Source organism: Acanthochromis polyacanthus, chromosome 2 (genome assembly GCF_021347895.1).
Source record: "Acanthochromis polyacanthus isolate Apoly-LR-REF ecotype Palm Island chromosome 2, KAUST_Apoly_ChrSc, whole genome shotgun sequence".
Classification (NCBI taxonomy): Eukaryota; Metazoa; Chordata; class Actinopteri; family Pomacentridae; genus Acanthochromis; species Acanthochromis polyacanthus.
The window spans coordinates 33,323,164-33,348,999 of record NC_067114.1 but is presented as its reverse complement, the minus strand read 5'-3'; the positions used below and the strand labels follow the sequence as shown (position 1 = coordinate 33,348,999).

At 40.6% G+C, this 25,836-nt stretch overlaps 2 protein-coding genes across 5 annotated transcripts in view; both read right to left on the bottom strand.

Moving 5' to 3' along the window:
- Nucleotides 1–6,188, bottom strand: part of tpcn2 (two pore segment channel 2) — a 38,007-nt gene extending 31,819 nt beyond the window's left edge. Inside the window, exon 1 of one of the 2 annotated variants that reach the window (XM_022204345.2) lies at nucleotides 5,878–6,188. In XM_022204345.2, coding sequence (XP_022060037.1) covers nucleotides 5,878–6,028 — 151 coding nt within the window. In that variant the 5' untranslated portion in view covers nucleotides 6,029–6,188. Of the gene's footprint in view, nucleotides 1–3; nucleotides 1,123–5,877 lie in introns of those variants that run through there. The other variant, XM_051942004.1, reaches the window with a different exon arrangement.
- Nucleotides 6,189–9,333: 3,145 nt separating this feature from the next.
- Nucleotides 9,334–25,836, bottom strand: part of nadsyn1 (NAD synthetase 1) — a 43,155-nt gene continuing 26,652 nt past the window's right edge. For 2 of the 3 annotated variants that reach the window (XM_051942038.1, XM_051942039.1), the window contains 7 exons: nucleotides 22,763–22,898; nucleotides 22,407–22,513; nucleotides 18,147–18,278; nucleotides 17,857–17,926; nucleotides 12,963–13,091; nucleotides 11,086–11,262; nucleotides 9,334–9,522 (listed from right to left, as the gene is read on the bottom strand). In XM_051942038.1, coding sequence (XP_051797998.1) covers nucleotides 9,487–9,522; nucleotides 11,086–11,262; nucleotides 12,963–13,091; nucleotides 17,857–17,926; nucleotides 18,147–18,278; nucleotides 22,407–22,513; nucleotides 22,763–22,898 — 787 coding nt within the window. In that variant the 3' untranslated portion in view covers nucleotides 9,334–9,486. Of the gene's footprint in view, nucleotides 9,523–11,085; nucleotides 11,263–12,962; nucleotides 13,092–17,856; nucleotides 17,927–18,146; nucleotides 18,279–22,406; nucleotides 22,514–22,762; nucleotides 22,899–25,836 lie in introns of those variants that run through there. The other variant, XR_007939017.1, reaches the window with a different exon arrangement.

The following is a 25,836-nucleotide window of genomic DNA, read 5'->3' as shown; positions in this document are numbered from 1 at the left end:
TACCTTTCATGGCTTACCATGAAATAGCAACATTTGAATTCACAATCATGTTCTTGCTCCTCACATGCTGATTTCCACCAGAACTCTTAAAGTTCAAAGAAAAGAAAATCTGCATGTTGGCACTTTCATTACTGTAGAGAGACTCTACAGCCATGGTCATAAGTTTGGACACAGCATGACTTACTATGTCTGTTTTGATGTCTGTTACAGAACATAACTAATATTTTTTTGACAGCACCAGTTTAAATAGTCAACAAATCAACAAGGGATATAATATTATCAATAAGTTCCAACAATTGGAATAACTTTGTTCCCAAAATATAATATTAGAAGAAAATAACAAAAAATGCAGTACTTTCACAACCGAATTTGGTAAGAATAACAAAATGACACCAAACTCTTTTGATGTTTTTATTAAAAATATGAAACTTAATAATAGTTCTCAGGAGTTGTGTACTGTATTGTAAGTGACAATTTTGTGGTATTTTCTAAGATTCACAAGCGTCATGGTACTTGTGTCCAAACTTATGGCCATGGCTGTAGTCTTTCAGCGTTGTTTCTATACATCAGCCATAGGCACAAGCTGCAAAAACAACACAAAATGACTTTGAAGTAAGACATTCATTTGTAATACTCCACCTTTCATGTTAAAGAGCAATAATAGTTTTTCTTGTCCAGACTTTCTTTCAACTTCCCATCTACGCTTATTGAAGTAAGTGATAAAGCATTTCAGAAATCTTTAGACAAAAGTGAACCTAGGACTAAAATTCAGTCAAGGACTAAAAACATTTACACTTCAGAATGAAAGTTATTCTTTGACTACAGATCGGAAACTCCTTGAAAATTCTAATTTTTTACTTTTTTTCAGCAGTTCTTCAAATCACTAACATGGTTGAGCAATAGAATGAAGAGAACATGTTCTCTGACTAGAAGTGACAACAGGAACAGTTTTGGAGATGCTGTTGTCTGTAGAACTGGTTGGACTGGAAGCTGAGATAAAGGTTGTTTTTCTTCTTGAAGCAAAATCGGGAATGGTGAAATTGCGACACACTATTATAAAAATGTGGTCCCCTTTTTCTGGTTTATGTCTACTGAAATAGCAGAACCGCACACGTGCACCCCCCCCCCCCCCCCCCCCCCCCCCCACACACACACACACACACACACACACACACACACACACAGATTTGGATCATTCTCTGAATAATGCACTAATCAAAAATACTGAAATCGAATGAGCGGACAACATCTCCACTCCTCCCAATGACACAAGAAACACTGCTAGCCTCATTTGTAGTAGTGCTTAAAGTCTACTTTTATTGACTTTTCTGGGTGTGCAAACCAGAAAAGTGATGACATCGCAAAAATTTAAAGAATTTATCTTATCCTTCACAAAGGGTTGATTGACACACTGCAAACGGACTTTTATGTGTAAACTTGGCAGAGTATCACATTAAAGTTTTTACCCTCTAAAGAGAAAAATGACCAGAGATCAGATATTCTACTATCTCCACTCCTGAATTATGTCAGACAGCTCCATGTTTATTCTGTCTTCATCTTTCTGTTGTTTACTATTATGTAGCAAACACACTGAAGACTAATGTAGTTTCTGCATTGTTTGCATACCTGTGAAACCTGTATTGCTGCACCAGGTGGATGAATCTTCTGATTATCCAGTGGGTGTTGCTTTCAGAAAAAGCAATGTAAAACAGATCACATACATTTGCACACACTAACCACCTCTTTAAAGCATCAGTGGTCAGTCCATGGCTTTATAAATATGAAATGAACATGAATTTCTTCCCGGCATACAGCTGAGTAATTTTGCAATGCAAATTGCATCGCAGGGGTCCTCATTTAGCTGATTATCCAATCAGATGTCTGCACACACACCTCACTCACACATGCATAAAATTGAAGAAAGGAGGGGAAAAGGGAGAGGGAGAGCTGCCAATGAAGCAGAAGAGGAGGTTGAGGGTATGGCATTTTCAGCATTAAGATGATTCATTTCACTTTGACTGTACAACCCTGGGTATAAGTACCCTTCTAAAGAGGGTATTTCAGTGTCTGTAGCTTTAAATGCAATGAGATGACATCCACAACTCCTTAAAGAAAAACATTCTCTCTGGGACTGTGATGGACAACACAGAAAAACAACTGATCTCACAGCAGCTAATACAGACATGAATGAGGGTGTAAGGCAGAGACTGTCTATAACCCAAGCAGTCCTTATTTAGTAGTTTCAAATCAGTCTTGAAGAACAAAGGGTTTTAGAAGGTTTTTGGTTTTCAAAAAATTACAATTTGTAAAATACTCCTGACATAACATTGTTTTCAGATACAGTTCCAAGAAAAACATCTTCTTTCATTGGCTAATTTGGACCTGTCCAGCATAGCACTCCCAATGATGATGTAGTTCATCTAAAGTCTTATATCAGAGATGCTACAGTTTAGAAAGAAGGTTAGAAAATATTGCTAAAGTTTACATGGTGGAGCTTGTTGATAGATACACATAAACAAAACCATCCTCCAAGTGGCTTAATCTGACATGTCACTATGAGCTTTGTGAAACTGTAAAGGGCATTTTTCAATGATGTGTACCATTTTCTAAAAGATTATGTCAAGCTGAGGCAGTCAAGTGTGAGCCTGGCTCACTGATGTTTGTGTCTGCTGGAAAGAAGCAGCAGAAACTTATTCAGCACATGTGCTGGGTAACCACCACTCCTTGAACTAAGTAATGCTTTACATTTGTTTAAAACATTCAGATTAAACATTTGTGCTTGAGGCAGAGTATTTCTTTTAATTTGACCTCAGCCTGCATCTGAACTGACTTTTCTAAAAACATTTCTTAACTTTGGACAAAATTGATAGTGCTTTCAAATAATGTTGACACTGGTTGAAAGTGTGTCAGAAAAGAATACTGTAGCACATCACTGAAGCACTAAGCAGAACAAAAAAAAGCGGTGTCAGGTGATTCTTTTTATGTGACCACTTTTCCACTCAGCAGTCAGATAGAAAGAGACATGACTTGCACACACACATACATTTGGTGTAACTGACTCAATACGTCAAAGCAGGATGTGTCATGGTGGTGGTTGACACTAAAAGGGCAACACTTCACACGACTGCAAGTACACTGAAACACGCACACAGCCCACACATAATCCAACGGACAGACAAGTGTGAGCAGCACTTCTCAATGGAGCAGAAAAAAGAGAAAATATATTTAAGAGAAAGTGCAGCTGAACTTAGATGTTATTTATTTATTCATTTAATTTTTTCTATGTGTAAATAGGAATGTCACGAGCAAGGACCACACCATCATCGAGAAACTTGACTGTTTATTGAATGCAAATGAGTGCTATGTTGGTGATAATTGGATTAAGCAGTGTGGTGTAAGGTGGGGTGGGGGTGGGGGCCATGTGCTTAACATGAAGAATGATCTAGTCGGTAACCAACAGCAACGTGAGGTCTTTGCATGAAAAGCATTACTCCACGAAAGTTGGTTTGACTTTTGATAATGACAATAATGACAAGGCTTTTCAACAAGGTTTGATTTTTCTTGACCATTTCACAGCTCCACAAGAAGGCAACAATAACAACTGAGGCAGATTTCATGAACTGCTGAAGATGGCTGGAGAGGGTTTTTTTTTTAGCAGAACTGCAAGAACTTTGGTGGCAATAAGACAAAGAACCCTGAAAAAAAAGAATTTGTCGTTGAAAATAAAATTTGTCATTGAAAAAGAAAAATTGGTCATTGAAAATAAAATTTGTCGTTGACAAAGACTTGGTAAATGGTTGTATTTATATAGCGCTTTTATCCAAAGCACTTTACATGATATGTCACATTTACCCATTCACACACTGATGGTGGAAGCTGCCATGCAGCTAATCACGACCCACCAGGAGCAATTAGGGGTTAGGTATCTTGCTCAGGGACACTTTGACATGAGCACGACGGGCCGGGGATCAAACCGGCAACCTTCCAGTTACAAGACGGCCACTCTACCCACTGAGCCATGCCACCCCATGCTGTAAATAACATCCACCGCTCATTCGTTAGATCCGGTTTCAAAAGACCAACAATGCAAAGGCCAAATTCCATATTTGATCCTTTAAAGCAGTATTCTACAGACCAACAGATGATGTCATGGTCATTACATCCATGTTTTATGTATAGTCTATGATCAGCATACAGACCCGCCCCTATGAAAGTCATTAATAATGGTGTGGCATTACAATTCCACATACAAACTTAAGTGGTGGGTACAAAAAACAAATCACTGCTGCTTCAATTCTATCAGCTTCAAGACGCATCATGAAAGGGGACACATATACTTCAGGGTCAGTACATTTGCAGCAAAAAAAACGAAGCAGGCCTGATTTATTACATGATCAAAAACTTGCTATTTTCTGGGTGTAGGTTGCTGCTTGAAAGTTGGTACTATTGTTGAAAACAGTAACACAAAAATCGTAGAATGAAGGGGAGGAGAAAGCTGCATTAAATTTACAGCAGAAATGAAAGGCTTGCACCCAAAGTCTACTACTCTGATACACTTCAGTGAACACTTGGCTAAATACTATACATTTCTAGCAATATGTAGCAGCCCTATCTCCAAAAAATTACTGCATTCTTAATTACGCTTTAAGGAAAACATATTTTCTCCCAGATTATGCCTGTTGTGTCACAAATGTGTTTTTAATTAACACATCTTTGATTTAATTTTTTTTACTGTCCCCCTATTTAGCCAACCAATCATATATTAGATGAAGCAGGATTTGTCAGCATGATAACCCAAAAAATAGGGAGGCTTTAAACATGTTGTCATAAAGACTGAATTTTGATCCATAGCTTGACACTTTCCTAAACTGAACCCAACAGCAAGTAAAAACGAGACTTAAGTCTAAAAATCATTGTTCCACATGGGACACAAATGTGGTCTCCAAGATGGAAATAATGTAGTTATATTAATATAAAATACTTTAGGTGTCTAACTCGCAAATTGCTTTTTTAAAAATGGAAATAATTCCGCCTATGTGAAAGTACACAAGCATATCAGAGTACTGTACTTGTCAGTACCTGTGCAAATAAAGAAACGCAACCCATAAATTGAATTGAATTAAATTAAAACCCTTCAGAATATTGATAGGAATAAAAGCTTACATTTTTTAAAAGATATTAACTACAGCACAATATTAGTTAACTAAAGTTAGCGCAGTAAACTTACACACAGGAAGAGCAGTAAATAATCACTGATACATGATATGCATTGAGTGATATACAAAGTACAGTAGCATTTTCACTCATAGAAAACAAATGGCCCATGGATTAAACTCTGAATAAAGTTTGAATAGATATTCCACAGATGACAGGCACATTTCCATCACCATCGGCCAGATTACATTTATTTTTTCCAGGTAACACGTAACTAAAGACTGTGATAAATAGAAATACATAGAAGGCTTGCTGGGTTGTTCGTTGGTGTTTTGGAGTCATTATTCTGAAAAATCTGTTTTTGTTGCATTCAAACTGTCCACGAAAGTAGATGCCATGCATTGACTCAATCTACATAAGGTGAATGACAGAAAAAAAATGCAGAGGTGGTGCTGTTTGTTCTCTGGGTGTGTTAGCCGGCCATGCTGGTTTTTCTCCTGTTTTTATATTTTAATTGAGCTGACTGCACGTGTAGGCCTGCTGACATACTTCTCGATGCCAAAGATTGAGCGCTGCTGCTTCTACCCAAGTAAAGGACTAGAACCGTCCAGCTCTGGTAAGTAATGAGTGACCGACTTGTCCTTAAAAAAAATCCTTTTTTTCTTTTTACTTTTCTGCCTCGCTGTGGACTTCTCCGTCCCGAAACACACACACACACCTCACCTGAGTCTCTCTCAACACTGCACAACTCTCTGGCGACAGAGTATGACATCCGTCTGTTGTCCGGGGCCCCTCGGTGCTCTGAGCCCGACCAGGAGCCATAATCCCCGGAGGCTCCGTTCACGGTCCCGGTCAGCAGACTCTCTGTTTCCATGCAGGAAATCTACAAGTTGTAGTGTAGCCTCTCCACAGCAGCCAAGGTTAAAGCGCAGGTGCAGACAGAGACGGTCTGTCTGTATTACCAGTGACACGGAGGACAACGAGTATCGGGTAGAAGCAGGAGAGTGTTTTTAGGAAGTAAACTGTACCTCCCTCCCCTGTCCTCAAGTTTCACTTTACACCAGCACTGGCTTTAAAGGCACACTGTGCCTACAGCACATCCTGCAGGCTTCACACTGCACAGTCACATGAGCAGACATGAATCACTCCTGTGGGTAAAGGGAGCAGGTACAGCGGTTCATTCCAGAATTGGAGGACATTTTACGTCCCACCTATTTAATTTCAAATAATCCATGTACAAAATACTAAAACATGCAATTGTTGTGTAAATGTACTTGTCCTGAGACCAAATCTAAAGAAAAACTACGAGAAAAAGGGTTGAACATATATTATTTTAAAATACCAAATAAATCTGGAGTTCCCCCTAAAATGACATTTTTGTCTTGTCCCACCCCCCAGACGACCAAATTGAATTTCAAAAAAACAGTTAAATTCAAATTTAAATCTCCTTTTTTTGGTATTATTTTATTCATTGATTTCTCTAGTAATAGTGGGAATATTTTTTGAATCAACATAATATTTTAAATAATTATTTTTGCAAGGAACGTGTATCCCACAACAACCCTTTTTAGCTGGTAGAAGTAGAAAACTGTGAATCACACAATATGCTAAAATTAACATCAAACAGTTTTCCGAAAGAATGGGAAGAGCAAAGCTATGTCCTCTCTTCTATTTTTCATATTTTCATAACATTGTCAGCCTTGATTGAATGTCTCACTCTACCTCATATTATCAGGATAAGACAAATTCTTTTTACTCTTTTTCCACCAGTAAGTTTGTCCTCCTAATCAGCAGTAACAGCTTGCTAAATATCTAGTTTCTATTCCTGAGTAGAAGCTAACATTAGCATGCATTAGTAACCCTGTTACTGTGATTAGCGTAGGCCTAGCAAACAACAAATAAAACATGGAATAAAAATGGTACCATTGATATAAGCTGAGCCTGTCAAGCCTTGATAGTGTACCGTATTAACTATTATAGATGAATATGGAGCAGAAAATTGTAGAAGAGAAGGTGTATTTTTCAAAAATTTTGAAGCCCAAATGTCCTCCCAACTCTGAAATGACCCAAACAGTGATAAGGAAAGGGGAAGAAAATTTAAATTCTTAAAGAATACAGATTTCAATCAACTTCCCACTCCCGTAGGCAGAGTTGCACCAGGGCGAAGACAGACAGAACTGTACAGGGCCAGTGACTGTTAGAGGTGTGATTTATGGCTCTTTGAAGAGACCTGGATCTTTAGGAACCGTTTCTTTCAAAGAGCCTTTCAAAAGACTGGCTTGTCGTTATATTAAATTATTTTAGTAGTCAACAAGGGGTAACTGGTTTTGCTCAAGGAAACACTCACTGATAACAGTTATAAGATACAATATGGATCACAGTAATTCAAACTTACAGATCCCACCAATATATACTCTATTATGTTTTATTTGAGGGGCTGCACAGTGGGCGTAGTGGTTAGCACTTTCGCCTTGCAGCAAGAAGGTCCCAGTTTGAATCCCAGGGTGGGCCTGGGATCTTTCTGCATGGAGTTTGCATGTTCTCCCTGTGCATTCATGGGTTTTCTCCGGGCACTCCGGCTTTCTCCCACAGTCCAAAAATATGCTGAGGTTAACTGATTACTCCAAATTGCCCGTAGGTGTGAATGTGAGTGTGATTGTTTATCTGTATATGTAGCCCTGTGACAGACTGGCGACCTGTCCAGGGTGTCCCCTGCCTTCGCCCGAGTCAGCTGAGATAGGCTCCAGCACCCCCCGCGACCCCAGTGAGGATAAAGCAGTGTATAGAGAATGGATGGATGGAAGTTTTATTTGTGTGTGTGTGTGTATATATATACAGTGTACATATATATACACAATTATACAACAAAATAATAGCAAGGTCATTCCGTGTAGTTTCACCAGATGGTGGTTGCCGCACCATTTTCAAATTAGTCCTAAATTTGCATGCCATTAGACAGTCACAAAAGTACTTTCTATGCAAAATTGTAGGCCTGTAGCTCAAATAGTTTCTGAGTTGTGGGGGTCTGAAATTTTCAGAATTTGGGCTATAAAAAGTCTCGCCAGCATTTTTTGCATCTTTAAGTGGTTATTTCTCAGCCTCTAGACATACCAGAGAGCTGTGAGTTGGTAAACAAGGCCTCTGCATGTAGCTAGTGCCCCACAAACATCCCCAGGTGTTTCCCTACACTCTGCAGGCCATGGGGGCTTGCTAAAAATGCTCAAAATTAAGAGATACCTACTCACGAGTGGGGTTTGGGACCTTAAAAGCACTAGAAATACTGCACAGAAGTGTTCTAACACCCCTGGGTTCCATTCTCCACAAACTTGTGTGATAACTTAGCAAACTGGAGCTTTCTAGGTACCTCAGTTTGGAAAATATGAGCTCCCAAAATTGGATGAGATTTTTAATTGGCTATTTTTGGTGGCAAAAATCTCAGTGTGGGACAGGTACCAGAGACTCCAAATTTTTATACAAGACAGTTCCATCTGTCTATCACTGTACAAAAAAGCAGCAGGGTTATATTTGTAGTTACTGAGATATTCTTACTCAAAATGGCATGGGTAATGTCAAAATCGTTTTTTGCTTTTCCGTACTTTAAATTGGGATACAAGTATTAGTAGTCATTCCAATGGTAGTATTATGTATGTTTTGTTCTTTTTGAAATGTTAGTTGTTAAAGGTTGTAGGTTGTAGTTGTCCAGTCATCTGGAAGCACCTCCTGAAATAACGATCTGACAATACCTGAACTCTTTCAATCATGTCCACACTCCCTACTGCTCACTACGCTCTGCCAAAAAAAGGTTCCTGATACAACCACCACAACAGGGCTGGTTGATAACTAGACTCTTATCCTCTGTGGTTCCCCAGTGGTGGAAGGAGTTGCCAAATGCAGTTCAATCTTTTAGCAAAGACTAAAGACCCAGCTCTTCACTGAACACATTTGCACTTAACTGCAAAAAGAAAAAGAAAAAAATTTCTATTATCTCCCGCACTGCCTGTAGGCACCACAGTCCTATTATCACACTTGAATTTGTTTTATGGCACTTATCCAGGTTGTTCTCTCCTGACTAGATCCTTGCTTGTGTTATATCTACTCTCACATGTACTGCCACTTTGGATAAAAAGATCTGCTAAGTGAAATTGTAGAATTGTAGACTGAGGACAGATGACACACAAGGAATTGTCATGTGCTTTTTAATAGTTTTCACTGACAATAAATCAGAGTTTACACATTTTATTGAAAGGTGGAAATCCACAAATCACTAAAAATCACAAAACTATTTTTCTGATCCATCCAATTGTGAAGCATTTTCAGTGCACACCGAAGACCTTATTGCTTTAGAGTGTCTGTTGTCATCTGGTTTACCTGAAAGATTAAAAAAGAGGTCTAAAAAACAGAACCAATTTCTTGAAGATGTCTACTAAGGTCACCATTATTTACTTTACTGTACAGGGGCCTCATTTATAAAACATTGCGTAGGATCCATACTAAAGTTTGCGTACGCCGAAAATACGAAATGGACGTATGCCCTTCGCCCCTGATTTATAAAACTGTGCGGAAGCACAGCTGCATGCAATTTCTTGATAAATCAGACACCAGCTGGAAGATTGCACAGGTGGCTCCACCTCACAGTCCGCCCACAACACACCCACATTTTACCATGAATGGTCAATGCAAAGTAACTCATGAATGTATCTGTATATAAATAAGCTGCGGGATCCACGGCATTTCACGCAGCGCCGGCCGGCAGTCTTTTCACTGCTGTGCGTCAGGAGGGATGAATGAATCATGCGTTGACCCAGGCCACCCTGCCACTAAATTTGTTATGATCATGTCCGATGTACAAATAATTTGTAAACTGATTGAATGTACATTTTTTCGGTTCACATAGACAAATTCATTTTCACTCAGGGGTTGTGGTGTGAAGCATATGTGCCTGCATGCCTGTACAGGGCTGATTAATGGTTGGACGCTCATCCCATTCGGCCGCATATGGATAAATAAACAAAATTCTTTACTTTTTTTTTGCCTTTTTACTGTGATAGTTGCAGTGAAGAGTGCCAGGAAATGGGGAGAAGAGTAAGGGGAAGACATGCATAAAAGTACTGCGGGCAGGAATCGAAGCCGAGCCACTGCGTCGGAGACCACCCCTGCAAATGGGTCTTCTGCTTTCCCCGATGAGCTATACGGGCGCCGGGTGAGCAATAAACAAAATTATTTAATAAAGATCCCCGCACCGGCCCCAGATGTGGACCGGCCCTTCGGTCAAACGACCAAATGAAATAACGTTCAATCCGCCCCTGTTGATATATGAACATATAAATACAGTTGTCGACCGAATGACACACTATATGAACATCTACAACAATGAGGGTTTATGATTATCCGGCTCTACAAGTCTAATATGTGATAATAATAAAGGTTTGAGATCAATCTGGTTTCAATTCGCCATTTCACCCTCCGGCACAGCCGTTCCCTCGTCTCCAAAATGTGCTTAACCAAGCATCAAAGTTGGTGCACCGGTGCGCACATTCTCACGCCAAGTTTGTTTTAGAAATCACAACGTACACAGCGTACGCCACTTTCTACGCAAAGTTTGTGATTTACACCCTGTTTTGTGTGTAAGCAAGCATCAAGAATCAAGGTTGGCGCACCGGTGCGCACATTCTCACGGCAAGTTTGTTTTTATAAATCACAACCTTTGCGTAGAAAGTGGCGTACGCCACTTTCTAGCCCTGTTTTGTGCGTACGCAAGCTTTATAAATGAGGCCCCTGGACAGTATAGGATTAGATCAGAACAGATCATGTTCACCAGCTTCAACAACAGTTTGTTCCTGTGAGTCTTTGCTGTGGCATTTTCTTGTTCAGATCTCACATTACTAGCATTTTAACATGAGGCTGAAGTTAACCTCAGTGATAGCTAGCTACCTGTTTGTCAATGCATCTGAACTGCCAGGTCCAGCGTGTGTTATAGAGGAAAGGTCGGATGTCATAGCGGTTGTCATCAGGGCTGTAGCTGTCGGCATGGTAAGATGGCGTCACTGTTGTCATCTTGTGGCGGTTCACTGAGTACATCCTGAAGAAGTGTTTCACCTTCTGGGCCACCTGAGGAAAGACAACAATTTTTTGGTAGAAGTTACTACAAGGACAATGTTCACTTTCAGTATTTCCATGTCAAACAACGTTTTTAAAACAGCTGCAAAAAATATTTAAATGACAAAATTCCTCAAAATAGCATGAATAGTCAGTTCACTTGTCATGGCATTTTTAAGGTCCAGGCAATTTCCGCCCGAGATTTCTACTGAGATTTACAGAAAGTAAATTGAATGCTGTTCTTGAACTGTTTGGAGTACATGCATGGTTGGGGTCTCATTTGAAAGCTGACAACCTGAATTTTCACCCAGTGCAGTCAGAATTACTCTAGGTGCTACTGGCACAGAGTATTTCATGTTGGCACACACTGAATTAGGATGAATTTTTTTCTCGCCTACATTTTTTCCCTAATAAAACACCTGAAAATCAGTGTGGCAGCACTGTAAGAGCTTGAAAACACAATATTGCAAAAGCCTGGGGTCTTACATAGTTCAGGTCAAAATTTCAGAGCAATACTACAAGAAATGAGTGTTTCACACATGTATTTGTACTGATATGCTCCGCCCCTGTCAATGTTGGATACAATCTTTATACACTGTGCACACTCTTTACAGAATGGTATAAATTCATTTTCACTTCATTTTCACATTATTTTCATTCCAAAAACTCATAAAGAACTCAAAAAAATCACTTCAGATAGGCTTCAGTGTCGATCACACACACAGATTGAGAGGAATACAGAGAAACAGCAGGTGGAGCCCGGAGCTCACGAATGAAATATCATATAAAGCCGCTGGCAGAGGCGGGATTTATATTCAAGCCATTCAGCAAGCTCATTGGCTACCAGGCCTGTCAATCTAACGTTTCCTCCGGCGTGATTTGCTGAGAAACAAGTCAATCAAGTGATGTAATCGATATCTGTCAGACTCGGCCATGGTTGGCTATATCGCCGAAGTAGGCGGAAACGACTCACCTGATTGGTTGAAGTCCGGTTTGAAGCGGTAGAGAAGCGTTCAGTATCCATTTTGAATCGCGAACAAAGGAAATAGGACCGTGTATGATAAAGTTATAATAGAAAGATGCAGTGAATATGAAACGCACAGCGCCACCACGCGCCGCGTGCACGCGCACGGAGCCGATCGTTTTCTGGATTTTTTACTTATTTCGAGACATTTTTTGGCCAAAGTATTATACTGGATTGTTTCCTCTGGATGGCTAAGCTTGGGTTCTGGCCGGTTTTTGTGGATTATCTTCTTTTATGACCAGAAACGAGCGTCCAAACTGCGTCGACAGGTGAGCTGTGCACGTTTACATGACTTGTTGTTTGTTGGATAAATGTGTTTATATTACCCGCTGTGGTAATCACATCTGAAAGTGGTTTATACCGGCGGATTCATGAGAATCTCAGCTTTCTATGTGTGTATAGTGTTTGTATAATCGTGTTTGCAATGTCCTTCTATTTTAAAAAAAGCGTATACCGATAAAAAAACGGCCCGCCCGCGGGCCGGCGTACTTTACATACACATAGTAGCTGAAGTTCAATGTATTCCAGGATGCTGTCCAAGTTGAAAATTTATCTAGGAAACCTACTTGCGTACTTGTAACACCAGAATCAATAATGCCATGACCCTTCTGTTGTAAGGCCTACTATGGACATCACATCATCTATCTAGCAGAGAAACTCACTTTATCTCGTGAGGGAGCTGACTGACCTCTGCGGGTGAGAGAGCATCCTTCCACATATGAATGAGTTTACAGAACATACTGAAGGGGCCACACTTGGAGATCTTCCTCAGTCGTCCAATCACTGATAACTCAGAGTAGGTCATCCCCATGTCTGCCTGAGGATGGAGAAGTGGGTGTTAGAGAAGAAAAGTGCTTCAGGTTCAGTGATGTAAGTGATCTGCTGCTAGCAGACGTCTTGGTAGTCCAAAATGGACCAGATCTACCCAAGAAACAAGAAGATAAGTAGAACTGATTCAAAATGCAGATAACTTCAATAGACCCGAACAGAGAGAACACAAAAACGGACAGTGATGTCATGATTACCTACCAACTAAAAAAAACGGCTGAAATAATATAATATCAGTGTAAGTAATTTTTTTTTGCCCATTTTTTGACTGGTCACACAGCTGGTGGACTAATTAACTTTAGCCCCATGAGTTGGCTGAAAGCTCTGTCTCTGGCTGATTCACCTTACACCAGGAACTCTGTCATTCTAAATGTATGGATAACGGCTACATACACACGTGGACAAAATTGTTGGTACCCCTCAGTTAAAGAAGGAAAAACCCACAATTCTCACTGAAATCACTTGAAACTCACAAAAGTAACAATAAATAAAAATTTATTGAAAATTAAATAATCAAAATCAGCCATCACTTTTGAATTGTTGATTAACATAATTATTTAAAAAAAACAAACTAATGAAACAGGCCTGGACAAAAATGATGGTACCCATAACTTAATATTTTGTTGCACAACCTTTTGAGGCAATCACTGCAATTAAACGATTTCTGTATTTGTCAATGAGTGTTCTGCAGCTGTCAACAGGTATTTTGGCCCACTCCTCATGAGCAAACAGCTCCAGTTGTCTCAGGTTTGATGGGTGTCTTCTCCAAATGGCATGTTTCAGCTCCTTCCACATATGTTCAATGGGATTCAGATCTGGGCTCATAGAAGGCCACTTTAGAATAGTCCAACGCTTTTCTCTCAGCCATTCTTGGGTGTTTTTGGCTGTGTGTTTTGGATCGTTGTCCTGTTGGAAGACCCATGACCTGCGACTGAGACCAAGCTTTCTGACACTAGGCAGCACATTTCTCTCCAGAATGCCTTGATAGTCTTCAGATTTCATCGTACCTTGCACACTTTCAAGACACCCTGTGCCAGATGCAGCAAAGCAGCCCCAAAACATTACTGAGCCTCCTCCATGTTTCACCGTAGGGACAGTGTTCTTTTCTTCGTCTGCTTGGTTTTTGAGTCTATGAACATAGAGTTGATGTGCCTTACCAAAAAGCTCCAGTTTGGTCTCATCTGTCCAAAGGACATTCTCCCAGAAGCTTTGTGGCTTGTCAACATGCATTTTTGCAAATTCCAGTCTCGCTTTTTATGAGTTTTTTTCAGCAGTGGTGTCCTCCTTGGTCGTCTCCCATGAAGTCCACTTTGGCTCAAACAACGACGAATGGTGCGATCTGACACTGATGTACCTTGGCCTTGGAGTTCACCTTTAATTTCTTTGGAGGTTGCTCTGGGCTCTTTGCATACAATTCCAACGATCCGTCTCTTCAATTTGTCATCAATTTTCCTCTTGCGGCCACGTCCAGGGAGGTTGGCTACTGTCCCGTGGGTCTTGAACTTCTGAATAATATGAGCCACTGTTGTCACAGGAACTTCAAGCTGTTTAGAGATGGTCTTATAGCCTTTACCTTTAAGATGTTTGTCTATCATTTTTTTCGGATGTCCTGGGACAATTCTCTCCTTCGCTTTCTGTTGTCCATGTTCAGTGTGGTACACACCTTTTCACCAAACAGCAGGGTGACTACTTGTCTCCCTTTAAATAGGCAGACTGACTGATTATGAGTTTGGAAACACCTGTGATGTCAATTAAATGACACACCTGAGTTAATCATGTCACTCTGGTCAAATAGTTTTCAATCTTTTATAGAGGTACCATCATTTTTGTCCAGGCCTGTTTCATTAGTTTGTTTTTTTAAATAATTATGTTAATCAACAATTCAAAAGTAATGGCTGTTTTTGATTATTTAATTTTCAATAAATTTTTATTTATTGTTACTTTTGTGAGTTTCAAGTGATTTCAGTGAGAATTGTGGGTTTTTCCTTCTTTAACTGAGGGGTACCAACAATTTTGTCCACGTGTGTACACTTTTTCCTGCTAACAGCTCTAAGGCAAAAAGCAAACTCCTTCTCTAGATGATGATCAATGCAGATGACTTGACACAATGTTTTTTTTGTTCCAGGGTATCTAGCAGGTGTTGCAGTCAGGCGTAAACTAACCGTGACGTCAGCCGTTGGTTTCAACGCCGAGAAAATGGAGCCCGGATTTTGCTACTTCCTGGTCGCCGTTTTGGATTTTTGGAGCCAGTGACGTAAAAAGCGTCAAACAGACTGGACCGGAGAGCAACTAGGGGCAGGATTGGCAGAGGACTCTCTTATCCTGCCCACATTTTACCGCAGAGGCTTCTGTTGCTGTCTATCAAGTATAGCCACGCCCCCTGGCTCCGCCAACTTTAACGATTTATTTAAAATTCAGTATTGATTTATTTTAAGATCGGCCACCTGATCTCTCATTTTGACCATGAAAACTAACGGGAAAAAAATCCTGAGCTGTAGAAAATCAGTCTGTCAAATTTTATTTTTTCCAAAAATGAATTGGGGTCTATGGAGAAAAAGCTTTTTGGAGCCAACCCTAGCGGACGGCGTGATATTGCAAGTTTTTGACACTTCCGGGTTGGCTTCAATTCTGGAGCCAGATGCTACGTCCACTATATATACAGTCTATGGTTGCAGTGCAGCGTGGATTATGTTACTGTGCGTGTCATTGTTCTGTTTGTGTGTGCATGGGTGGGTGGGGGTTATAGGTTTTAATGTTGTCTATGCTGTTTTTATTTGTGATATTGGTCCTTTGACTACTTTTACTTAAAAGCCCAACCAGGGACGGAAGTTGAGAATTAGCTCAATGCTATACACTCTGTATGCAATAATTCAGTTCTATGTGTTCTATGATAATTGCATGGTCCCTGATCAAATAAATGAATAAATAAATACATAGCATTAGAAGAGAAAGAAATGTAATGTCAGACTGTTATTTTATCCTTATATAATGCTGTTTGAATGCTTATTAAACAAAACACTGCGACAAGCATATAAGGACTCAATTAGTGCATCCTTGTTTCCTTTTTTAAAACAATATTTGACTTTTTAAAAGTCTGACAGGAGCTGTTGCAGTGAAATTTACCACCATCTGCTAACCTGCGAGCAAAACTCTTACACAAAAACATCCAAAACCATCATCACTGTGTAAGAATCAGTCTGGAACATTTTTTTTTTCCGGACATAATGCAGGTAGATAATGACATAGGGCGAAAATACTCCTGCAGGTGGCAAGAATTTCAGCTAAAATTTACAGCTTACATTAGAGCAGACATATTGAAATCCATTTCTTACAACTGTACATGTGTAGGCATTGGAAAAGTGACAAAAACCACAATCCTCCAAACTAGTCGATTTTTACAAAGTCAAACTCATTTCATGTTTCATCAGCTGACCTTGAAGGTTCACGTGGCCTCAGTTTCTCGATCTTGTTGTTATGTCCTCTACAACATCAGGAAGATCAGACCCTTACTGACCCAATAGGCCACACAACTTCTGGTTCAGGCTCTTGTGATGTCACGCATTGACTACTGCAACTCTCTTCTGGCAGGTCTCCCTGCATGTACAGTCAAACCTCTACAGATGATCCAGAATGCAGCAGCACGTCTGGTCTTCAACCAGCCCAAAAGAGCTCATGTCACTCCCCTGTTCATCTCCCTTCACTGGCTTCCAGTTGCGGCCAGAATCAAATTCAAAACTCTCCTCCTGCCTTACAAAACATTTACAAGAATGGCCCAAGCCTACCTGGATTCCCTGATCCAGGTCTACTCCCCTTCACGCCCACTTCACTTTGCATGTGAAAGACGCCTGGTGCTTCCAGCCCAGCACAGCTCGAAATCTCAAGCCAGACTCTTCTCCTCTGTTGTTCCCAAATGGTGGAACAAACTATCAAACTCTGTGCGTTTTGCTGAGTCCCTTTCTACTTTTAAGAGACAATTGAAGATTCAATTGTTCAGAGAATACCTAGGCACTTATTCCGACTCCACCTCATGGGTAGAATAAGTCAGGTGGTCCGAAACCCAGCACTTATTTAGCACTGACAAAGTCAAAAAAACAAATTAAAAAAAGGAGGGGGGGGGGGGGGGGCACACTTCTTCTGCGACTTGATGGCAACACCTTTGACCAATCGCACTTTTTGCACTTTTTGCACTTACTAAAGGTTTTTCCTTATGTCTGAATTCTTGCTTGTGTTGCACGATGCTTTGGACAAAAGCGTCTGCTAAATGAAATTGTAGAATTGTTGTAGAATGAAATCACAATGCAGGCATTCAGAGGCACCTCAGTAGTTTGTATAGTTTGTACCATCTGTATAAAAATTATATTGATTGTAAATATCCTATTTAGTAATAATCTCATAAGCCACTGGGAGATGAAGAAGGCCTTGTTATTTTCCTAAAGAAGTAGCTCCTATAATCAACCAATGGCTTTAAGTGCCAATCACAGAAGAGCAGAGCAAATAGTCAGCTTCCCATTCAAGTGTCATTGTTGCAGTTCAAACTTTATTATCCCCAACAAACTGAGTCAGCAACTAAAACAAAATCAGTGAAATGTTTAACTTTGTCCAGATAGGACTGATCTGCAGTAAGTTACTCGTACATGGAAAAAAATCTGCATGTTAGCACCAACAGTAGCTTAGCAGGCTACCTTTTAGTTGACTGCCTGGTCCTTTTAACTATAGTTCTTTTCAAGAGTTACAGATATATTTTCATGTCTTACTTCATCTGTCTGTGACACCTGTCCATCTGTCAGCGGTTCCAGTTCAGCAGTGGGTGGAGCTGCGAGGATGCTGCAGATAAAACACAACCACTGACAAACTGCAAGCCACACGAGTTGTTCCGTTATTGTGGCTACTCATACATGTACCTCTGAAGGCTTTCAGTATAGACGGTAAACATACTGGAACAGATTTCTGTATCAGAGCTGCGATTTGTGTTCTGAACACCAGCAGGTACATTACCCACACCAACAGTTAACTGTCCCCCCATGAATCTGTCAGTTGTCCTTACTGTCTCAGAGCGGTGAGCTGGAACTTCTCAATACAGTAAAGCAAGAAGCTCTTCAGATCCGTCTTGCTGATGCCTCCAATTGGGTTGATGTCAGCACTTGAGCAGTCATATTTGGTGAAATACCCTGTCAGGCTAAGCACAAACAGTGGGTAATGGAAGAGAAGGTAAGCAGTAATTATTCTCCACAACAACACTGCTTGTCTTAAGAAACAGAGTATTTCTCTGTTGAAGCAAAACTAACAATGTCTTGTGACTGCTATCATTTCACTAAACACAACACTGCTTTTTGGTGACGAGACTCCCTACAAGTTCCGCAAGGACCTTTTCATGATGTCACTTTTAAGTGTGCGTTTCCTTCCATCAAGGAGTCGACTGATTTCAGTTCATTTTAATACTCTATCCAAATCAACTTGCAGAGTCAGCCAATGCGTCATTATGGAATGTGTCTACAGCGGTTGTCAATACAGCTTCATTCAGTTTTATAGTATCTATGTGTTCAAAGGATCTGTGAATCCTTCCTGGTGGTTCCTTCACATGTTGAAGTAAAAGTCTGCTCATACTGAGATTACAAAGTGATCAATGATAAATGCATGCTGGTATGTGTCCACCTTGTCAAAGCAGCACCTTGGTAGATAATGTTGCATCACAGTGCTTTTAGGTTGAGCTTTTGTTGATGTAAGTCTTTTTTGGTGTTTCCTTTTAAAGTTATATTGTTACTTGTTTTAGTAAAGTACCTTGTAATTCAAGTCTTAAAAGGTGTGACAGAAATAAATTTTATCATGGTTCTTTTTGACTTCACTGATGAAGTTGTAGCGGTTCAAATCAAATACCCTGTTGTACCCTACAGAGGTCTAATGTAGAAACATAAAACCTTGGTATTAAACTAAATATTTCACCCTCACACAACAGCTAAGGCAGATAATACAATAGTTCAAAAAATCAACCCAAATAATTTTTTTTTAAATAGTCCAGTCCGGGTTTTCTTTAACCCCTTTTGACTACAGTCCGACCCGTTCAACATAAATATCCCACTCTGGGTTTTCCAACTAATCCAACAGAAAAATCCAAACAAGGAAGCAGGTTACGACTGTTTCTTTCAGTTCCAACAAAAAAGAAAACAAGTACTCCAAAGGAAAGCGCAGCCGTTCGGTTTGAGAACGGAGGATGAATCAAAAACGAGAAAAAAGGAAAGTAAACCAAACTCACAGGTCCGTGCCGTCTTACGTGTGCGGCGGAGCTGACCGTGCTACAACTGGAGTCCTTCAGGGAAGGTCCGGCTTGTGCCGACGGTCAGTAGCGGGTAATCGCAGACAACTTGTTCGGGATTGCGTGGGGAGACCAACACCATTCACCATCTGTCAGTGACTCTCCACCATACTGACTTGGAGGCTGGCTAATATGAGGAAGTCCAAGGGCCGGCTCTCCCAGCGCGCAAAAAAACCAACCATTTTACTGGCTGGAATGCAAATGGACGGATGGGGTGTGGAGGTCAGGTGAATGCACACTTTTTCAATACATTCCATACAATTCCTTTTACTTTGGCTATCGCCACAAATTGAATGATTCTGATTATCTCATAACAACTGTGCATGCCCATGCCTGCATTCATTACACAGTACAGTGTAAAACACATGTGAGTACATCCGTGTACAAAATCCTATGAATGTCAGTTCATTTTTATTTGTATCACCAATCAATGATGGCATTAATTCTTGAGGTGTACAATATGTCCTTTGACAAACAATCCAAAACATATACTTTAGAAAGACTAAAAAAAACAACAGCTGCAGCAGTAATCAGAAAGTATAGAACAAGTTATACCACCACTAATCTGAGCTGTAGTAGCCTCCCAAAATGATGTCATGGACTACTTGCATGATCTAGCTTTGATAAACATACGTGCTTCAGACTTGCCACAGGGATTATCAAAAAACAAAATGGGGTTTCTGTGACATATCAGACAGTCAAAAGCACTGGATAGCCTCAATCTCTATAGATAGTATACAAGAAAAAAATCGGCTTCATGAAACTTTGCTAAAGGGAAAGAAGTCTAATGAATATTGGGAGCACAATCTTTGGTCAGATGAGGCCCAGCATATCTGATGTGAATCTGGCCAGGACTACCATAGCGAATGCTTAGTCCTCACTGTGAAGCACGGAGGTGGGAGTGTCATGATATGGGACTAAATGAGTGCAAAATGTGTTGGGGAGATCACATTTATAAATGCCACCATGAATGCCAGTGGATATGCCAAAGTACTGGCGAACAAGATGACTCCCCATCTGCAGAAGCTTGACAGAAGAGGAATGACAGTCAGTGTGATAATTATCCAAAGCTAAATCACACGAATTTCTGAAGGAAAAAAAAGGCTTAAAAAAATAATTAATCAAAATCTGTTGCTGAGGATTGACAGTCAGTGGCCTTAAGAGGGACAAACAATGAACTAGCCTCATTATATTGGGGAATAATTGGGAACAAGTCCAATCAATGAAGGCTAGGCTTCACAAATTACAGGACTTCAAGAATCTGCTGCTAACATGCTGGTCTCTGATGCAACAGGACACCTTCAGAGGTATAGCAGAGTGTTGTCAGGTTAGAGAGAAGAACCAACACCATATTAAGCAGGTGGTCAAAATGTACTGGCTCATGAGTGTGCAATCTCACATCGAAACACTATGTCACTATGTGATGAATGTACGGTAAATCAAAGCACTGTGATGACGCTGGCAACAAACACAAGTGTCATTTTTGACAGCAGTTTTACATTTGTCAAACAGATTGACAACGTGGTCAGAGCAAGTTCTTAATCAGTTACGTCTTTTATCCAAAGTAAAGCCTTTTTCAAAATCCACCGACCTTGAAAGGACTATTCGTGCTTTTATCAGCTCACGAATAGATTACTGCAACATTCTTTTTGTTGGTGTTTCCCAGTCTGGCCTGAGCCGCCTCCAGTTGGTGCAAAACGCAGCAGCCCGTTTCCTAACGAACACTTCAAGGCATTAGCACATCACCCTAGTGCTCTTTTTCCTCCACTGGCTTCCAGTTTCTTTTTATTTATTTGACTGAGCTTCTGTATGTCCGAAACCCTACCAGGGCATTAAGGTCCATGAATCAGCTGTTTCTGGAAGTCCCTTGGGCCAGGTACAATCACTGGGGGGAACGAGCCTTTCAGTCACTGTTCCCAGACTCTGGAACAAACTGCCTCCTGACATGCGCACCATCACAGACTTTGGCTTGTTCAAAGCCCAGCTCAAAACATATCTTTTCGGACTGGCTTTTAATACACAGTAATGTGGTGACATTTTATCTTATTTTATCTTATTTGATTTTATCTGTTTTAATTTTCCTGACACATGTTCTATTGTTACTTTTTTAAAGGCATTATGGAGGATGTTTTTTTTTTGTTTGTTTAATTTGTCTGATTCACATAAAATTAATATACTGACCTTTAGTGGACTTGTATGTATGGTCTCTAAAAGAATAAAAAAATTAAAAAAATAACTGTGGACACGGCAGGACCTGAAAAACATCAGCCAATCAATGCGCTCGGACCGAGGCATTTGGTTTGCTCCCTTTCCTGTCAATCAGAAATCTTCCGGCTCAGGCCTAGTTACGTAGATTACGTACGCCTTGGACTTACGTGTTTTGTGTATGTATTGCTTTGGTATAGCTTCGTAGTTAGCTGGCGACTTGTTTTGCTCATCTTTTTTTACATAATGGCAGATAAAGATCCAGGGGAACCCAGCCGTAAAAGACAATTTCACGAGTGCTACGCAAGTTTCTGGAGGGGGGCGTTTCTTCGTAAATGTTAAGAGGAGGGAGGTTAGAGGGGGGTGAGGGAGAGGTTGTATGTGCGCATGCGCATGCTACGTTCAAAGTCGTAGGAAATTAAATCTCCTCTAATGCCTTTAAAATCTGCTTTTATTTCTAATTTTACGGTTTGTTTTTAACTGGAAAGCACTTTGGTCACCTTGAGTGTTCTGAAGTGCTCGATAAATAAATTTTGATTGACTGATTGATTGGCAAGTGGTTCGTAGCATCTGTCACTCTGTAAGAATTTGATGTCCAATTTCTGACTGTAACAACTGAGTTGCAGGTTGTCTTTTTCCACCACAGCTACTAACTAATCACATGGAAATGCTAAAAGGACATTTGGCTTTTTCTTTAACCTTTGGACCAACTGCAATCATGGAATTTATTTTAGAAAGAAAAACGAAATGTCAGACATATCGGTAGTGAGCAAACAAGGCCAGTAGTACCTTTCATCTACGTTGCTAGAGCCCAGTACTAACAATCCACCAGGCTTACCCCGGGCCCAGAGGCTTAGCTGGGCAAACAGGTAGGCCAGGACCATCCTGACCCGAGCCTGTGAACACACACAGAAACACACGTACACACAGGATGTGAATACAAAAGTGTCTGAGACCCTAATAAAAAGTATTGCATGGGCACAGTTGTGTTATTGCAGCATCAGTCACGGCTATGGTTAAACTGTACCAGCATGTTTGTGAACTGACAAAAGAGGGCAAAGGCGAATGCAGGGAGGGACAGAGTGAAGACAGGGTGGGCAAAGAAACAGTGATGATGACAGAAAATGACAGAAACAGTTTCTGACCTGGACATTCTGCAGAGCCAGGTTTTCTCTGAGGCTTCCACCGTTGACACGAAACTGAGGCCACCGTCCAGTAACCACTGAGAAGATACCCAGAATGCCTTTCACTGCCATGTCTATATTAATATTCATGTGTGTGCTGCAAACCAAGAGAGACATAAACAAGGAAGAACATTTTTTTAAAAGTAACTCTAAGGAGGCTCACTCACATTTCTCATGCAAACCTATAACTTTTTTTCTTTTTTTTACTAAGTCATCTCTTGAGATTAAACAGCACCATAGATCCATTTTTTCAGGACATTAGAGCCCAGCTGATACAGGATTTCTGATGTGAGCTATTATCTGTGTCTTTGTGTGTCTTCTTTGTGCTTCTCAATTACGGTTTCTCTAATCAGCTTTACAGCTGGTGGGCGTATTGCTGGGGATTTGAGAAAGTGCAGTGTTGTGTGTGAAGTCAGCACTCTCCCTACAGTGCTGGTTATACTTTCCAAGACATCAGCTAATTTGAATTTCAATGGAAACACTTTGATAACCTAACACAGTCAGTCAGACTCGGCCAATGGCGTTGAGAAAGCTGCAAGTAGTATTCGTACAGGCCAAGCTATCAGTCCATTTTGAACAAGTACATTTTCAAAGGGCACTACACTATTATTTAATAACAAGTGTGTGCCCTGAAAACTCCACGACAAACTGCCATTTTCCCATGACTTGAGTGGTTACTACAAAATGTATGACATACTTTTGAACTTGAAATCATTCAATCAACACATTTTTTTATAATGCATAAAACAAGATGCCTAACAAATTCAGCTACCTAAAGTCATTCACTACGCCAAGCTAAAGGACAAAATACGATACAAGTTTAGGAATATTCTTCTTCAAAAACATCAACTTCAACAAAACAGTTTCCTTTTTATAATCTTGCGTTAACAAATGTGTCAAGCAAAAAACATCTGCAATCTGGTGGGCCTGAGGTGGGTATCACTAACATTTGCTCAAAGCATCTTCACATTTTTCACAAAGTAAGCTACAAATGTTTCTTTTTCTTTCTTTTTTTTTTAAAGGCCAATTTTCTAGGACAATTCATCTCGGTGTGGACCTAATACCATCCAACCTCTTACAAACCATTTCCCCAGCACTTAACCCTGCAGTAAAACACATCATCAACTTCTCACTTGCTACGGGTGTGTTCCCTGCTGTATTGAAATAAACTCAAGTCACTCCAATACTCAAAAAACCTACACTCGATCCAGCCAAGGTTGAAAACTACAGACCACTTTCACTCCTACCCTTCCTGTCTAAAATAATTGAGTGAATTGTCTTCAACCAAGTCTCTGCTTTCCTCTCGAAAACCAACCAGTATGACCCAAATCATTCTGGTTTTCAACAGGGTCACTCCACTGAGATTGCACTCCTATTGGTAACAGAATCACTGTGTTCTGCTAAAACTGCTGGACAGTCTTCAGCTCTATTGCTATTAGATCTGTCAGATGTTTCTGACACAGTTAACCATCAAATCCTCCTCTCCACACTCACTGTGCTTGGTATCTCAGGATCAGTCCTCCGCTGGTTCATGTCCTACCTCTCAGGGAGATACTTCAGAGTGTCTTGGAGGGGAAAAGTGTCTGAACTGCACAGTCTATCCACAGGAGTTCTTCAAGGGCCAGTGCTCGGTCCCCGCCTCTTCTCAATATATACAACCTCACCTGTGCAATAATCCACTCCCATGGTTTCTCATACTGTTGCTATGCTGATGATACCCAGCTCTTTCTGTCATTCCCCCGGGACGACCACACTGTGTATGCCCGGATCTCATCATGCCTTGCAGATATCTTGGCATGGATGAAACAACTCCATCTTCAACTTAACCTCTCCATATCCGAGCTCCTTATAATCCCAGCCAGTCCCTCTATTGAACAAGAAATTAACATCCAGCTTGAATAAACCCAACTCAAACCTACAAAGTCTGCCAGAAACTTGGGTGTCATGATCGATGACCAACTAACCTTCAAGGCTCATGTGGCCTCTGTTGCTTGGTTGCATCATTTCACCCTGTGCATCAGGAAGATCAGACCATTCCTGTCTGAACATGCAGCTCAACTCCTGGTACAGGCTCTCGCATGCACAGTCAAACCTCTGCAGATGATCCAGAATGCAGCAGCACGTCTGGTTTTCAACTAGCCAAAAACAGCATGTCACCCTGCTGTTCAGATCGCTTCACTGGCTTCCAGTTGCTACCCGCATACAATTCAAAACTCTAACACTTGCATTCAATGAAAAGAGCCACCTCCTACCTGAATTCTCTCATTCAGGTCTACACTCGTTCCCGCTCACTACACTCGGTCAACTAAAGGCGTTGATACAACCACCACAACAGGGCCTGCTGGACTCTTCTCCTCTGTGGTTCCCTGATGGTGGAACGAGCTGCCAAACTCTATTTGATCTGCAGAGTCTCTTTCAGTCTTTAAGAAAATACTAAAAACCCAGCTCTTCACTGAACACCTTTGCACTTGACAGACTGCAAACAAAAAAACCCCCAAAATTTAAAAATCCTATTACGTCTACTGCCTGTAGACACTACAGTCCTATTAAGACTTTTATACTTGTTTTATATCACCTATCTAAGTGGTTTTCTCCTGACTAGATCCTCGCTTGTGTTGTATCCACTTTCAGACGTACGTCGCGTTGGATAAAATCATCAGCTAAATGAAATTGCAGAATTGCAGAATTGTGTGCCAGTGAATACACACTGAAGCACACTTATTACTCATCCTCAGGCTTATTTTTCCAACATGCTTTTTATTCGGACATGATTTTCACCATAAAACTCAACCCATAGCTTTGAAAGTTGTAAAAATCCAGAGTGAAATTAATGGGATGCTGACTGGACAAATGCTAAAACCCACTGATGTATGGAGTCCTGTAATTCACATACTTCACAGTAGAAACTTTATTCAAAGCCCAACCAGGTCACAGAGCTTTAAATGTCCATCCATCCATTATCTATACAGCGCTTAATCCTTATCAGGGTCGTGAGGGGGCTGGAGTCTGTCCCTGCTGACTTAGGGTGAAGGCCA